The 15,702-nt window shown below is 45.4% G+C and overlaps 1 protein-coding gene across 1 annotated transcript in view; it reads left to right on the top strand.

Moving 5' to 3' along the window:
- The window catches only part of ATRN (attractin), a 124,415-nt gene extending 111,299 nt beyond the window's left edge, over positions 1-13,116 (top strand). Inside the window, exons 26-28 of the mRNA XM_011943310.1 lie at positions 544-651; positions 6,107-6,221; positions 8,666-13,116. Of these exons, the coding sequence (XP_011798700.1) occupies positions 544-651; positions 6,107-6,221; positions 8,666-8,790 (348 nt within the window). The 3' untranslated portion in view covers positions 8,791-13,116. The remainder of the gene's footprint in view (positions 1-543; positions 652-6,106; positions 6,222-8,665) is intronic.
- Positions 13,117-15,702: the final 2,586 nt, after the last annotated feature.

Below are 15,702 nucleotides of genomic sequence, written 5' to 3'. Positions count from 1 at the left end.
CCACCCCCCGCAACAGGCACCAGTGTGTGATGTTCCCTTCCCTGTGTCCATGTGTTCTTATGGTTCCGCTCCCACTTAAGAGTGAGGACATGCAGTATTTGGTTTTCTGTTCCTGTGTTAGTTTGCCGAGACTGATGACTTCCAGCTTCATCCATGTCTCTGCAAAGGATATGAACTCATTTTTTTTTAAGGCCGCATAGTATTCCATGGTGTATATGTACCATGTTTTCTTTATGCAGTCTATCATTGATGGGCATTTGGGTTGGTTGTAAGTCTTTGCTATTGTAAATAGTGCTGCAATAAACATAGTACTTGAATAAGTATCTCTAACAGGGGCTTTTTAAAAATATAAGAACAATGGTGTTATAACATCCAACAAAATGTAATAATCCCTAATGTTATCTAATATGCAGTCTAAAAAGTATCGTTTTGGACTTGATTTGTTTGAATCAGGGAAGATGAGGTGTTTTTAACATGTAGCATTCACTAATAAAAGCCCCTCAGTACTCATTCCATTAATGACTTTGCCGTATTATTTATCAGCAACTTCTTCGAGAGATGCAACAGATGGCCAGCCGTCCCTTTGCCTCCGTAAATGTCGCCTTGGAAACAGATGAGGAGCCTCCTGATCTTATTGGGGGGAGTATAAAGGTGAGAATATGACTCAGAAGTCTCTATAACTTGACTTTTTAAAACTTAGGCTCCTAAGTCTGGGAAACCAGAGAGGCAAAAGCCTTATTCCATTACCTCCTTTTTGTCCTCTCTTTCTTTTTAACAATAAGCTAAAACAATGAAGTTGTTGGGTACTCCTTTGCTTTTGTTTTTGTCTTTGTTTCATGTCACTGAGCAGTCTTGTATTCAGGGGATTTTAAAATATAAATGATTTGTCTGATTTTCTTTTAAGTATTCTGTGGCATACAAAACTTTTATTTGAAAATAACTACATTGAACATTGAATCGTTTTTCTTTTTTTCTTTCTTTTTTTTTTTTTTTGAGACAGTCTCACTGTGTCACACAGGCTGGAGCGCAGTGGCGCGGTCTCGGCTCACTGCAATCCACCTCCCAAGTTCAAGCAATTCTCCTGCCCTAGCCTCCTGAGTTGTTGGGATTACAGACGTGCGCAACCACCCCCAGCTGATTTTTGTATTTTTAGTAGACACGGGGTTTCACCATCTTGGCCAGGCTGGTCTCGAACTCCTAACTTCAAGCAATCCGCCCGCCTCGGCCTCCCAAAGTGCTGGGATTACAGGCGTGAACCACTGTGCCCAGCCCATTGTTCTTTATATTTTGGGGAATTTTTTAAGCAGAAAAATGATAATACACTATGTATTAACACTGTATGGAAAATATTTATCACCCGCCTCCCCAAAAGGATAAAGAAAATGTTAAGACTTTCTCCTTGGGCAAAATGATGGAATATTTAAGATACACTAGAGAAATAGCTATATATCTTGAATAAAACATACTTATTTAAAATGTTACTGAGCTCACAGGAAATAGGTAAAATCAGGCATAGTCTCCTTCCCTACCCTAAAAAGAACAAACCATAAACCAAAACCAGAACCATGATTTGTCCTAAGTGGTTCCAGGTGGTAAACACCATGACGCCCACCTGAATAGATGGAAGTCCTCTCTGTAGAAAAACATCTTCAATTCAGCGCTGTTGGAGTCCCACAGACCAAGATGAAGTAATTAAAGATCACCAGGGACAAGAAGAGGCAAGCCACCATACATAAGAATAGCAGAAACAACAGAAGATTGATGTGGACAGGACTCCAAATGTTAGAATTGAAATCTAAAGAATATAACTGTGTATGAAATGTTTAAAGAAATAAGAGATGAGGTCGGGCGCGGTGGCTCAAGCCTGTAATCCCAGCACTTTGGGAGGCCGAGACGGGCGGATCACGAGGTCAGGAGATCGAGACCATCCTGGCTAACACGGTGAAACCCCGTCTCTATTAAAAAATAAAAAAAAAAAAACTAGCCGGGCGAGGTGGCAGGCGCCTGTAGTCCCAGCTACTCGGGAGGCTGAGGCAGGAGAATGGCGTAAACCCAGGAGGCGGAGCTTGCAGTGAGCTGAGATCTGGCCACTGCACTCCAGTCCGGGTGACAGAGCGAGACTCCGCCTCAAAAAAAAAAAAAGAAATAAGAGATGAAATCATAAAGATGAGAGTCAAGTATGGCCAAGCGGAGCTGAAGAAGAACCAAATGGAACTTCTAGAAATGAAAAATACACTCATTGAAATTTTTTAAATAAACTCAGTTTACATGTTAAACAGCATATGAAACACGAGAGAATTTACGAAGTGGAAGATGAATCTGAAAAAAGTACACAGAATCCAGCTCAGAGAGTCAAGGAGATAGAAAGTACAATAGATACTAAGAATATGGAGGATAGCATGAGAAGATCCAACTCATGTATTTCCAGAATCCCAGAACAAAGGAGAGGCAATATTCAGGGATGATAGCTTTCCAGAACCGATGGAAAACATGAATATACAGATTCCAGAAGCAAAACATATTGTAAGCATGATTAAAGAAAGAAAGAGGGAAGGCAGGAAGGAAAGAAAACTAGTTGGATTTCTCATAATGAAATTGTATAACTCCAAAGACAAAGAGAACATCTTAAAATCAGCCAGAGAGAAGAAGTATCACATACAACATGGAGAAACTGGAACCTTAGTGCACTGTTGATAGAAGTATAAAGTGATGGAGCTGCTGTGGAAAACAGTACCACTGTTCCCCCCAGAATTAAAAATAGAGTTATATATGATCTGGCAATTTGGGTTTATACATAGAAGAACTGAAAGCAGAGTCTTAAAGACATATCTTGGCAGCATTATTCACAGTAGCCAAAAGTGGAAGCAGCCCAATGTCCATGGATGGATGAATGGATAAGCACAACGTGGTCTAAGCATCCAATGGAATGTTATCCAGCCTTCCAAAGGGAGCAAACTGACCCATGCTACAATGCTAAATGAAATAACGCCAGAAACAAAAAAATAAACATTGTATGATTACACTTTTAAGAGAGACACTTGTAGTAGTCAAGTTCATAAAGACAGGAAGTAAAACAGTGGTTCCCAGAGGCTGGGAGAGGGGGGAAATGGGGAGTTAGTGTTTAATAGATACAAAGTTTGAGTTTTACAAGATGAAAAGAGTTCTGGAGATGGATGGTAATGATAATTGCACAACAGTGTGAATATACTTAATACCACTGAACTGTACATTTTTAAATGGTCAAGATGGTAAATGTTATGTGTATTTTACCACAATTTTTGTTAAAAATGGGAAAAGAGGCCGGGTGTGGTGGCTCACACCTGTAATCCCAGCACTTTGGGAGGCCGAGGTGGGTGGATCACTTGAGATCAGGAGTTCAAGACCAGCCTGGCCAACATGGTGAAACCCCGTCTCTACTAAAAATACAAAAATTAGCCAGACATGGTGGCACAGATCTGTAATCCCAGCTACTTGGGAGGCTGAGGCATGAGAATCATTTGAACCTAGAAGGCAGAGGTCGCAGCGAGCTGAGATTACGCCGCTGTACTCCAGCCTGGGCGACAGAGTAAGACTCTATCTCAAAAAAAAAAAAAAAAAAAGAGGGAAAAGATCACCTGCAAAGGAATGACAAGCTGACTGCTGACTTCTCAGAAGTTAGAAGAGAGTGGGAGAATGTCTTTGAAGTACTGAAAGAGAGCTCCCAACCTAGAATAGTGTAGTGTGCCCAGTAAGTACCTTCTGAGAACAAGGATGAAATAAAGGTATCTTCAAATTAGAAGAAAAATTGAGAATTTGCCACCAGCAGACCTGCACAAAAGAAATGTCTAAAGGATGTGCTAAAAGGAAGGAAAATTACCCCCAGGAGGATAGACTAAAGTTTTAGTAAGAAAGAATAGTGAGTAAATAAAAGTATAATCATGTATATAAATCTAAACAAACATTGTCCTGGTAAAATAATATTTATGGGATTAAAAAATAGACAAGCCTAAAGTATTGAACAACATGGTATATGTCAGCAGCATATGACACAGTTAGTTGCTCCTTAAAACACTTCCTTGATTTTCTTCCAGGACACCACACACTTGCCTTCTAGCTGTTCTTGCTCAGTGGTCTTGGCTCAGTCCTCCTCATCTTTTGACAGTGGTGTGCATCAGGCCCTGTCTTTGTCCCCTTCTTGTGTCTTTTACACCCACTCCTTCAGTGATCTTCACTATCACAGGTTAAGCACCATGATCCTCTCACCCAGACTGCTCCCATGAGCCTCCAACCCAAACATCAGTTGCCTACTCAGTGTCCCCACTTGGATATCTTAACATGGCTCTGGCCAAACTGAGCTTTGGATGTTTATTTCTCAGGCTTGCTTCTCTGAAATACCTCCGCCATTCAGCACATAACACCTTCATCACCCTAGTTGCTCAAGCCAAAATCATGGAATTGTTCTTGTCTCATTCTCGATGTCATGTTCTCATTGGACAGCCAGTCTATCAGCAAATCTTGACTCCGTCTTCAAAAATGTTACCCAGCCACTGTGTCCCACCCCTGCCACTGTTCCCACTTGATCTAGGCCACCACTGTCTCTCACCTGGATTCTTGCAGTTACTTCATAACTGATCTCCCTGCCTCTGCCATTCATCCATCTAGTCAGTTCCTTGTGCCACAGCAGAGTGGTACTGGAAATTATTTTCTTCAACCAAATTGAAGAAATTGATGACATATTTGCAGGTGTAATCAGCAGAATTCTAAAGGTGGCCCCCAAGATTTCCGTCCCATGTTTGTTCAGTCACATACTACTCTAGGTACTGCAAGAGGGATTTTGCAGATGTAATGAAACAAGGGAGGTGACTTTAAGATACGGAGAGTTTCTGTGGTGGGTGGCAGAAGAGGAAGCCAGAGAGATTGGAAACATGAGAAGGACTTGATACACCATCCCTGGTTTAGAGATGGAGGGGCCACAGAATTTTTTCTGTTTCTGTGAGACAGAGTCTGGCTGTGTCACCCACACTAGAGTGCAGTGGCAAGATCATGGCTCTTGGGCTCAAGGGATCCTCACTCCTGGGTCTCCCAAAGTGCTGGGATTACAGGTGTGAGCCACTGCATAAGCCCTGAATGCGTTTCAAAGCAGAGTCTTCCCCAGAGTCTCCAGATAAGAGTCCCATCCAGCTGACAACTTGACTTCAGCCTGGGAGACCTCAGGAGATAGCTGATAATTCCCCAGAACTCATGGAAGACATGAACAGAGAACCCTACAGAGCTTGCTGGGACTTCTGACCTCTAAAGCTGTGAGATAATAAGCGTGTGTTGTTTTAAGCAACTAAGTTTGCAGTAGTCTGTTACATTAATATAAACTGGGTGCGGTAGGTCACACCTTTAATCCCAACACTTTGGGAGGCTGAGGTGTGAGGACCACTTGAGCTCAGGAGTTCAAGACCTGCCTGGACAATATAGTGAGACCCCATTTCTAGTCTTTAAAAAAAAAAGAAAGAAAAGAAAAAGAGAAGAAACTAATATAGGGGACAAATCTCATCTAAAGGCTCCAACAGAAGATGAAGACATATTTTCCAGAGCCAAATGCATCCAGAGAGTAGACAAAGAATCCACTTGGTCAGCCACCCAGCTTTTACAAGCTTTTACATCCAGCAGGCTTGTCTACTTAGTGTCTAAAGGACAGACAAAATAGAATGTTTTTTAAGTCTCCATAATATCTGCATCTGTGTTTGAGCCAGGTATGCAGAACTATCTGACAAATCTACCAAGCACTCACCACTGCCATTCCTGTGACCTACAATTCTGAGTTAGAATTTCATATCAAGCGAAAGTATAGCATCCAGAAGAAACCCACTTGGCATGACCCCTTCCCTACAGTTCATGCAGCCCTTTGGAAGCAGACTGTGAGACCTCGGTGGAAGGTAGCAAGCAGTACCACCCCTGTCACTGGTGCTCAGAGAGTACTGTTAGCTCTCACCTGCTCTTTTTTGTTATCTTAAAAACTGCAATGTACCTTTTTTATAGACCTAAAATTGATGGTTCTTATAAGCACCAATGACCGTTAAGTTGTCCGTGTATGTTAAAGCTTATCACTTTAGGTAATTTTGTTTTCTTCCACCAGACTGTTCCCAAACCCATTGCACTGGAGCCATGTTTTGGCAACAAAGCCGCTGTCCTCTCTGTGTTTGTGAGGCTCCCTCGAGGCCTGGGTGGCATCCCTCCTCCTGGGCAGTCAGGTGAGTAGATACGGGCCAGCGACCAGACACCTTCTAAGCATGTGAGGGAGCTAAGCATGGGATGCTTCCCTTTCCTAGAGAGCAAGGTTATAAAGGTGATAACCAACAGTGCCTGCCCATGCCATGGCAAGGATTCAGTGAGATAATCCGATTTTCATCTGTATGTCCAAAACTATTTTCCCAAGGTCATCGTCCCTTCCTGGGGGGACGTCCCGGAACCTCCTCAGTGTTCCTCCTTCCCCAGCCTCTCAGTGCTCGTGGATGTCTCTGACCGCACCTTCCTTTGCTGTCAGAGTTTCTGGTCCCCCTTTGCCTCTGCTGCTCTTTCCCTGTCTCCTTTGCCCTGTCCTACTCCTGAATCTGGGTGTGCTCCCTTCACTCTGCATGCTCTTCCTCGGTTGCCTTCTCCACTCCACAACTTCCAGCCGTCTGCCGTGGGCTGGTGTTTCTTCACCTGCTATTTCTAGCCCTCCTGCATTTCTTTTGCGTTTTCTCTGTTTTAAATATAAAGTACAAACACGATAACATGAAGGAAATGTCTGAAAATCCATGCACAGCTGTCCCACAACCCTCCAATTTTCATTGTTCTGTGTTCTTTCCAGCCCTGGCCAGCAATTTAGTTGAAATGATTGTATAGATCTAATTTTTATTCTACTTTTTTCATATAACTATCTTAAACATTTTTACAGCCTACTACATAATATTTTACCAATGCGTGTGACACTTCTCCATCAAATATATGAATCATAATTATATAAACTCCTATTTTGAAGACAGAAAATATGGAATACAGTTTTGAAAGTATCTCGCTTAATTACAGAGTGCTTTGGAGGATGCCTCAATGTGATCATTTTAGACAACTTTCAGTTGAGATGATTCTGAGGTCAGGGTTACCTTAGCCAGAGAGAAAGGCGTCTGGTGGAAAGGCTGCCTCAGGAGACTGGTCCAGGCCCTGAGCTCCACTGTCCCTTCAGTGCACCCTCAGACCCAGAAGATCCTCCAGCCCAACTTTAGAACGGTTAGGATCTGTGGTATCTTCACGAGGGAGGCCTTTCTGCATGGCTCGGCCAGGATTCATTGTCTTCATCTCACCTAGGGATTCCTGTGAGTTGAGCCCCTAACTCGGCCTTGCCCATGTTGAGGCCAGGACAACTCTCTGATCTGTCATTCAAGTGCAATTTGTGTCTCCTGCCACCACCCAGCCCAGCAAACAGTGGCTGGTGCTCCCTGAAGGCAGGGTAGTGGCTGGGGCAGCGAGGTGACAGGTGTGCAGCCCTGTAGCCTTTCCTGCTCCAGCCTTTGCCTGACGTGCCCCAACCACCCAAAACACCTAATAAAGGTCTGTTCACTGCTTGAGACTCACCCAACAGTGGGGCCGTCTTTGCTGCCCTTTCTGTACCCCCTGTTTTAAGTGGTGCCATTTGCTGGACTCCTAGAGCATTCCCCACTGTGTGCCAGGCACTTACAGCTGTCTACCCCCACCCCCACTCCCCTTCACAGGCTCAGCAAGGCGAGTAACACGCTCCACTAACACAGCTCCTGGCAGGTCTCAGCAGGGCTCCGAGCCTGCGCTGGCCATTTCCCATGTGTATTAGGAATCCAGCTCCCCCAGAACCGTGCCTTCCCTAATGGATGTCAGATTACTCTGTTACCAATACAGGAAAGAAAGCAGGATTGCAAGTCGCCAAAGCAAAGTGGGCGGCGGGGCAGTGATGAGCATGAAGGGTAATTGCTGTTGATCGTTGGTTGCTATGTGCCAGATACTAAGATTTTATGCCTGCCAGGTACTAAGACTTTATGTCAGTTCACTCATTGACTCTTCACACTAGCCCTGTGCTATTATTATCCCCATTTTACAAATGAGGAAACTAAGGCACAGGGAGGTTAAAGAACTTTGCTTATTCCAAAGCCTGGCCCCAGAGCCTGCCCTGCCTGTATCGTGGTATGGAATGGAAGTGACTAATGCTGACTGAATGATGTGGGTGAATCCAAATCTCATCATAAAGGGTGCTGCTGTTTCTTGGCTCCTTTTGGAGGCAGGCAGGAGAAATTGGGCACTTAGCATATGTCTACAATCTCATTTATATGTTCCCACCACCAAGCAGTGCACTGTGCTTGGTTGATGTGCTGAAAAGCAAACTACACCTTTTGTGTAAAAAGTAGGGAAAGGAGAAGAATATGTATTTGTATTTGCATAAATATACACTGAAAGAATACATAAAAATTAGTGAAAACATTTACCCAGATGGAGGGGAGGTGGAGGGACGGTCAGGGTGGAAGGAAGACTTTTCCCTGTGTATGTGTACCTTTTTGGGGGTTTTTTTATTGTGGTTTTTTTGTTTGTTTTGCATCATGGGATTGCAAAATAAATGTTTAAATTATCTTTTAAAACAAAATAAAAGTCAGCTGCTCCCAACCTATGTTTTCTCTGTGGTTCTCCCAAGGTCTTGCTGTGGCCAGCGCCCTGGTGGACATTTCTCAGCAGATGCCGATAGTGTACAAGGAGAAGTCGGGAGCCGTGAGAAACCGGAAGCAGCAGCCCCCTGCACAGCCTGGGACCTGCATCTGATGCTGGGACCAGGGACTCTCCCGCGCACGAGCGAGTGAGTGGCACACCAGAGCTGTCTGCAGGGAAGGACGCGGCGGGGAAACGGCTGTGCGGTGCGGGGCAGAAGACTGGAAACCCTCAAAGCATCTGACTCACCTGCATGATCACAAGCTTTCTTTGACGGTTTCTCCCATCCGTGTTCCAGCATCTAACCTTTTACTTTTGGATAGGAAATACTTGATTTAATTACAGGTCCAGGAATGAGCTGATGGTTGCTGGAGGAGGCCGGTGTAGAGCCAGTGAGAGAACTAGGAATGACACTCAGGTTCACTGTGGAAAACTGTTCTTGGGACTGTCTCAACTGCAAAAAACAAAAGATGGAGTGTTTACAAGTAGATGTTCGTCATCAGTTGTTCTTGAACATGGTCTTTTAAAAATTAGTCAGATGAGTTAACTTGTTTTCATCTGAAGCCTGCTATCTTTTTTAAAAGATGTGCTGTTTATTCTTGCACGATTTAGGCAATTATCTCTCTTCCAGGGAGTACCTTTTTTTCTAGTTGAGAATTAATAATGGTCCATCTCTTTTGATCATATCAAGCTAGGATAGAAGGGGGGCTATTTTCAATGTCAAGGTCAGCAGCGTTACTTCAAATGTAAACTGGTATAACAGGTAGTTTTCTATAGCAACTTGATTAATTTAGTCTTAATCCATTTGAAACCCTCTTCCTTTCTCTCTGCCTGTCCCTCTCCTTCTCCCTCTCCATCTTACCCTCCCTCTCTCTCACATACACACACAAATACATATACACAACACTAAGTGCCTAGACTTTAAATAGATCTAGCAATTGGAAAGTTAGTAAGCCTAAGTTTTTACATAATTGCATTCCTACATTCTTGTAAAATTTAAATAGCTACCATTGGCAATCTGCTTTTTTTCTAAAATCTGATTTGCAGCCAGGAAAGAATTTTCTCACCCCAAGGAATGTCTGACCTAGCAGCAGGGATGAGAGGAAAGCAGAAATGAATGAACTGTGAAAGCTCCTGTTTTTATTATCAAAAAGGACACTGTCAAAAAGGTGCCCCTTGCCCCCACCCCCATGTCACCCTAGGCCTGATAAGTGATCAGAGGAAGGGACTCATTCATGTCACGTTTCCTTGAGCTGAAAAGAGCACTGAGAACACTTGGGACCCCTGGATCAGAGAGCAGCTGTGTGTCCTCCAGCCTCCTCTGAACTTGTGGTTCATTCTCAGGCTGGGGTGGACTCAGATGCCAGGAGAGAGACAGCCTCCCATTGTCAGGCAGAAGCTGCCCAAAGCCTGGAGAAGGACCTGTTTGCCCTCCTTCCCCCAGGAGGGGCTCGACCCACCCCCCCACCCACCCTCCCTCTCAGACCAAGGTGGTGACTGTGAGGAGGGCAGCAAATGCTGATAAGGATGAAAAGCACATGGAAAAAAAAATGGATGAGGAGGGAAAACTCTATGCCAAATGGAAAATGACCAAATTTAAATTTAAGAGGGTGGGACAGTCCCCTGCACCTCTCCCAGAGGGCACTGCCTGGAAATTGTGTTTTCCGCATTTATGGTGCTCCGTTCTGGCATTAAGCGGCTGCCTCCCAGAAGCTCTCTTCTGCTTCAAAACCTGGGATCTCTGGCATTACCCTATTGGGATGGACCACTGAACAGCAATGCTCGAGTTTGTGAATTTGGAGAAATACTCAAAAGAGCCAAAACTGTGGCGTTTTACCTTTAAATGCCATGCCTAGAGAGAGAGTATTTTCTCTTCCCCAACACTAACTCCACTCCCATGAAGAATTGCCTGGAAAGATGTTTTCAAGGAAGTTGAACCATAAAACACTATCTGATGCACAAAACACCTCTACTTTGAGACTCACCTCTCATAAAGCTTCTTTTTCACATTATTGTTGAAGAGCAGACGTTCTAGAAAAGACCCCTCCTCTCATGAGCTCCCCTATCCCTGCTACAGAAAACAGCACCCATAGCACCTGCAGTGGACTGGCCCATCAATTCCCACAGCGTCCCCGCCCCCACCCCGCCCCGCCCCGCCGGCAAGGCAAAAGGGAGGTCCCTGGGCATTGTCCTCCCACAAGGAAGACCCTCTTTGTTTGTTCAAAGAACCAGTTTTCCTTGGCCAAAGAAGTCTCTTCCCCATGTGAGTCCTATGCCTTGAAATACCATGCACCATGACCCACAGCCATCTGGTTATGTCTTATTTTTTTCCTAAAAGATAATGTTTATTTTTAAAAAGGAAGGAAGGAGCAAGTGAAGTTTCATTCTGCTCCAGCAGTGGGGAAGCCGCTGAATCCACCTGCTTCTCCTTTGCAACCAACAGCAAACAGCTTCCTCTGGCCTCAGGGCAGGAAAAGGGAATGGCAGGGAGTAAGAGGCGCTGGGCTTGGAGCCTGTTACCAAGAAGGAATGGGTTGTCATCTGGCAATGTTGCGTGTCACAAGAGAGCCTGTATATAAATTAAAATAGTCAAGACAACACTGACCTTGCACTTGTACATAACTATACAGTAGTGTCCAGAATGCTCAGACATTCGGAGTGTACATAAAACAGAAAAAAATCTTCATGTATTTTTATTAAATACAACAATGTCTGAGTTTCATCTAAGGTGTTTTTGTGCCATATGCTGGGTGTCCAGGCTCCGAGAGTTCCTCTTGCCAGGCTCCAGTGCATGGATAACCCAAGAAACACCTCCCCGTTGTGTGGTGTGTTCAGATGCATCTGGCACCAATTAGGTATTTCTTAAAACAGGGCCCATCTGTCAGAGCGCATATGAAAAGTCAGGCAGGGAATCAAAACGGCAGCGCTTGAGGAGACTCCGGAGGCAAAGGCATCTCTGCTGCTGCCCTTGGCCCTGCAAGCACATCATGACCCTTTCTGGCAGCCTCTTGGTACTCTGGGTAGTGAGGGATGACCAGTCTTGTCCTGAGAAATGTTTCTGTTAGTCTTAAGTTCAAAGACTATAACCTGTGGCAATCAGACTTTCCAAAAGGGGGTTCTCCATTTTTTGTAGTTTTGTCTAAATTTTTAATGACCATTTCCTGGAATCAGTTGATTATACTGAAAACTGGGAGTGAGAGAAGGGAGCTGGTTTGTTGATAAATAGTTCCCATTTCCCCGTGGAGAATTCGACATACCCTGAACTCCTGTGTGCCTCATGCCGTCCCTGCACATAGCCTGGGGAGAAGCCTGTGCCTCCCTGCGTGGAGAGAAGGCAATCCCAGATCCCCTGAGCTAACCGGGAGAAAAGGCAGTCCTAGACAGAAGACTGTCAGCAGAAGGAAAGTACTGGACTACCTGTGGGTAAGGCCTGCCATTCAAGACTGGAGACACCTGGGAAATAAAAAGAGCAGGGCACTGCCGGTGGGAAGAGGCATTTTACCTTCCAGTGCAAATCCTCCTCCTTTGATTGAATGGGGTGTATTGGGGCCAGGGGCTGATTCACTTCCTTGGGAGATGGTGGTGTTTTCATGAACATCTTTGATCCTTCCTTTTCATTTATTCACCCATCCATTCAACAAGTATTTGCTAAACACTAACCTAAGCTAATGCTAGGGTAGTGACTTAGATTTAAAAACAGATTTTAGAATTAAAATCCAAGGCCTCACACCCCTGTCATCCCAGGAGATCTTTCCTTGTGGTGGTTTCTGTGAGAATTGGCTATCCTGAGGACAGAGCCAGGATGGCGGAGGCCTCCTGTCCTCAGGGCGTGCCCTGCCTACCTTCTGAAATGTTTACCCCACTGACCAAACTTGGCTTCAGCCACTGCGGTGGTTTCTAGATAGCCGGGCCCACCAAGAGACATTGCCCCTCGATGAGAGTCACACACCCTGCCTACAAGGAGATGTTTTGAAGTGGAGAGGAAAGTTGGCGCCTTCTCTTTTAAAGGCAATAATGGAATTGACTTTCAGTAACTGAATTTGTGCACAAAACATTCTAAACACTAGTGAAGCCTGTTTCGTTGAACTAATTCTGGCTCTGGAAATGTTTTTGTTTTATAGTTATTTACGGTTTCGTTTGTTTGGATTCAAGCTTAGTTTGTTAATATGTATAATTTAGCATCTATTACACATGTAAATATGGAGTAAGTATTGTAAACTATTTCATTGCTGGGGATTGTGGGTGTTATACATACATTTAGGACTGCAATTTTTTGGTATTTTTTGTATTGTAAAATAACAGCTAATTTAAGCAGGAACAAGAGAACTAAGGGAGGTCTGTGCATTTTAAACACAAATGTGAAGAACTTGTATATAAACAAAAGTAAATACTATAATACAAACTTCCTTCTGAAATAAAAGTAGATCTGGTAAAAATGTGGCTTTCGTTCTGAGTGTTTCATTTTGATTTTGCATTGTTTTGCCTATATTTACATTTTGTTCATTAGAACCTAAAGGGGAAAAAAAGCGTTTACCAGTTTTCAGACTGCCTCAGAGGAAGCACTTGGCAGTTATGGAGGTGAAAGTGAAAACCCCTGGCAGGCACCTCAGACACCCCTCCAGGCAGCTTGTGTGCCACAGACCTTCCACGACAGCCTTTGTGTGCCTACAGGGCAGCTGGGCCCGTGGGGGCAGGGACAGATCTGAGCAGTGAGGTATGGACAGCTGTCTCACTCCTCCACTAACCACGCCATTGTCTCCAGTGTATTCTTCCTTCCACTTTGCGCTGTCCTCATGGGCTCCTGAATATCCCTCTAGGTTGTCTCCAAACTGCTAAATCTCAAGTGTGCTGACAGGTCTCAACCGTGGCCACAGTGTTGTCCTTGGCCTTGAATTTTTGATGAAGTTACTCCCATTGGCAAGGCCTTGTTTGGGGGCCTCCTGTGCGTCTCCTGCCCTCAGAGTGGGTCAGAGTCGTGCATTTCATTGCCCCAGTGCAGAGTGCAGATTCCCAGTGCTATGGGTTCCTTCCAGAAGGATGAGGTCATTGAAAGGAGGAAACACAAGACGGTCACTCCTGCAGGGGAAGGTGGCAGGGTACTAGGGCCAGGGCCTGAGGTGAGGGCAGGAGCTTGGAGGAGGCCTGCCCACCAGAGCTCAGGTCTGACTTGGGGAGGGAAATGGCTGGACTAGTGGCCACAAACAAGTTGAGAAGGACCTTGAAACTCTTCCAGGGAGGGCTGTGGGAGCCACCAACAGTAACAGGATAGAAACCCTGTGATTTGGTGGTACTGTGGCAGAGGCACTGCTGTGTTTACCAAACCTACTGGGCCCACAGCTAATCATTTCCCCAGCCTCCCTGCAGTTAGGTTGGGACCAAGCTAAGCCGTGGCCAAGGGAAGGCTGGAAGAAGTGATGGGCACCAATTCCAAACGGCACACAAATGCTCCCACAGGGGACTCTCCTGGGGGCCACATGTTAAAGACACTGGAGTGACTGGGGGTCCCTGAGTCACCCCTTAGAGGTCAGCCACCTGATCAGTAAGAGCTCTGCTGGCCATTGCATCACTGGAAAGCAAACTCACTCTACTGATCCACTGAGATTTGGGGCTTTGTCACCAGTTAGCTTTTCTTATTCTCACTAATATACAAATCAGCACTTTGAAGTGCAGTGCACCTGTAACCAAAACCTTAGGTACATGGCACTGGCTCAGCATGTGGCCAGGAGGCGAGCAGTGAGAAGACAGGTGCAGCTGGCAGGACAACTGAGGTCCCTGCCAGGCAGAGCAAAACATCTGGTAAGCCTGTTTCGCTCGGTAACTTGGAAAGCAAACTCCATGTCTGCTGACTTTTTGACTTGAGGGGAATCAACAACAACAACAAATCTTATGTGTTGATTGTTACTGGCTGCTTTTGGCGAGGCATCACGAGAAAAAGTTTACTTCAAGAAAGAATTAGCCAGTTTACAAGCAGAAGGGAAAAGGGTGGAAAATGTCAACCAGGACCTTGCAATTCTGGAAAAGCCAACTGCTTCTAGTCTCCAATAGTAAGAGGTGGAGGTGAGCAACAAAGGCCCCATGAGACTTAGCTGAACACAGTGACTGGGCCTCGTGGTGACCATCCAATGAAGGGTGTGGTCTTCCCACTGGAGCCTGGAAACTGCAAAGCCAACTTGAGGGAGGGGCACGTGGTTAAGGAAGCAAAGAAAAAGCTGACGTGGGAACTTTCCAGGAACAAACCACGAATGTAGTCACTGACCCTGGACCTGCCTGGAAATAAAGATGTAGTAAGTTTAAGAAACCATTAGCGGCTGGGCGCAGTGGCTCAAGCCTGTAATCTCAGCACTTGGGGAGGCCGAGACGGGCGGATCACGAGATCAGATCAAGACTATCCTGGCGAACACGGTGAAACCCAGTCTCTACTAAAAAATACAAAAAACTAGCTGGGCGAGGTGGTGGGCGCCTGTAGTCCCAGCCACTCAGGAGGCTGAGGCAGAAGAATGGTGTGAACCCAGGAGGCGGAGCTTGCAGTGAGCTGAGATCCAGGCACTGCACTCCAGCCTGGACAACAGAGCGAGACTCCGTCTCAAAAAAAAAAAAAAAAAAACCATTAGCAAGGCCTTAAAAAAAAAAAAAAAAAAACAGTGGCGATTGAGGAAGTCTTATATTCATCTTCAGGCAGGAAGATGGTTGTGAAAGCTGTGTCCAGTGAGGATGTCACAAGTTCAGATGTGGCCCCAAGAGCAGAACTGGGCCTGAACAAGGACTCCCTGCAGCCCAGGACAGGGCCCAGCAGGATTGCAAAAACACCACAGAGCAGCAATTGCTGCATCTGCACCCGCTCCTTCCTGGGCAGGACAGCTTAGGAGGGTGTCCTGCCCGTTCTCATCACTACCTGCTGGGTGTGAGGTGCATTGTCTTGTTAATTTGGGATTGCAGGCCGGGCGCGGTGGCTCAAGCCTGTAATCCCAGCACTTTGGGAGGCCGAGACGGGTGGATCACGAGGTCAGGAGATCGAGACCATCCTGA

This window comes from Colobus angolensis, unplaced genomic scaffold (assembly GCF_000951035.1).
Source record: "Colobus angolensis palliatus isolate OR3802 unplaced genomic scaffold, Cang.pa_1.0 Scaffold219, whole genome shotgun sequence".
Lineage (NCBI taxonomy): Eukaryota > Metazoa > Chordata > Mammalia > Primates > Cercopithecidae > Colobus > Colobus angolensis.
Note: the sequence above shows the minus strand (reverse complement) of the source record. Positions and strands in the feature narration are given on the sequence as shown.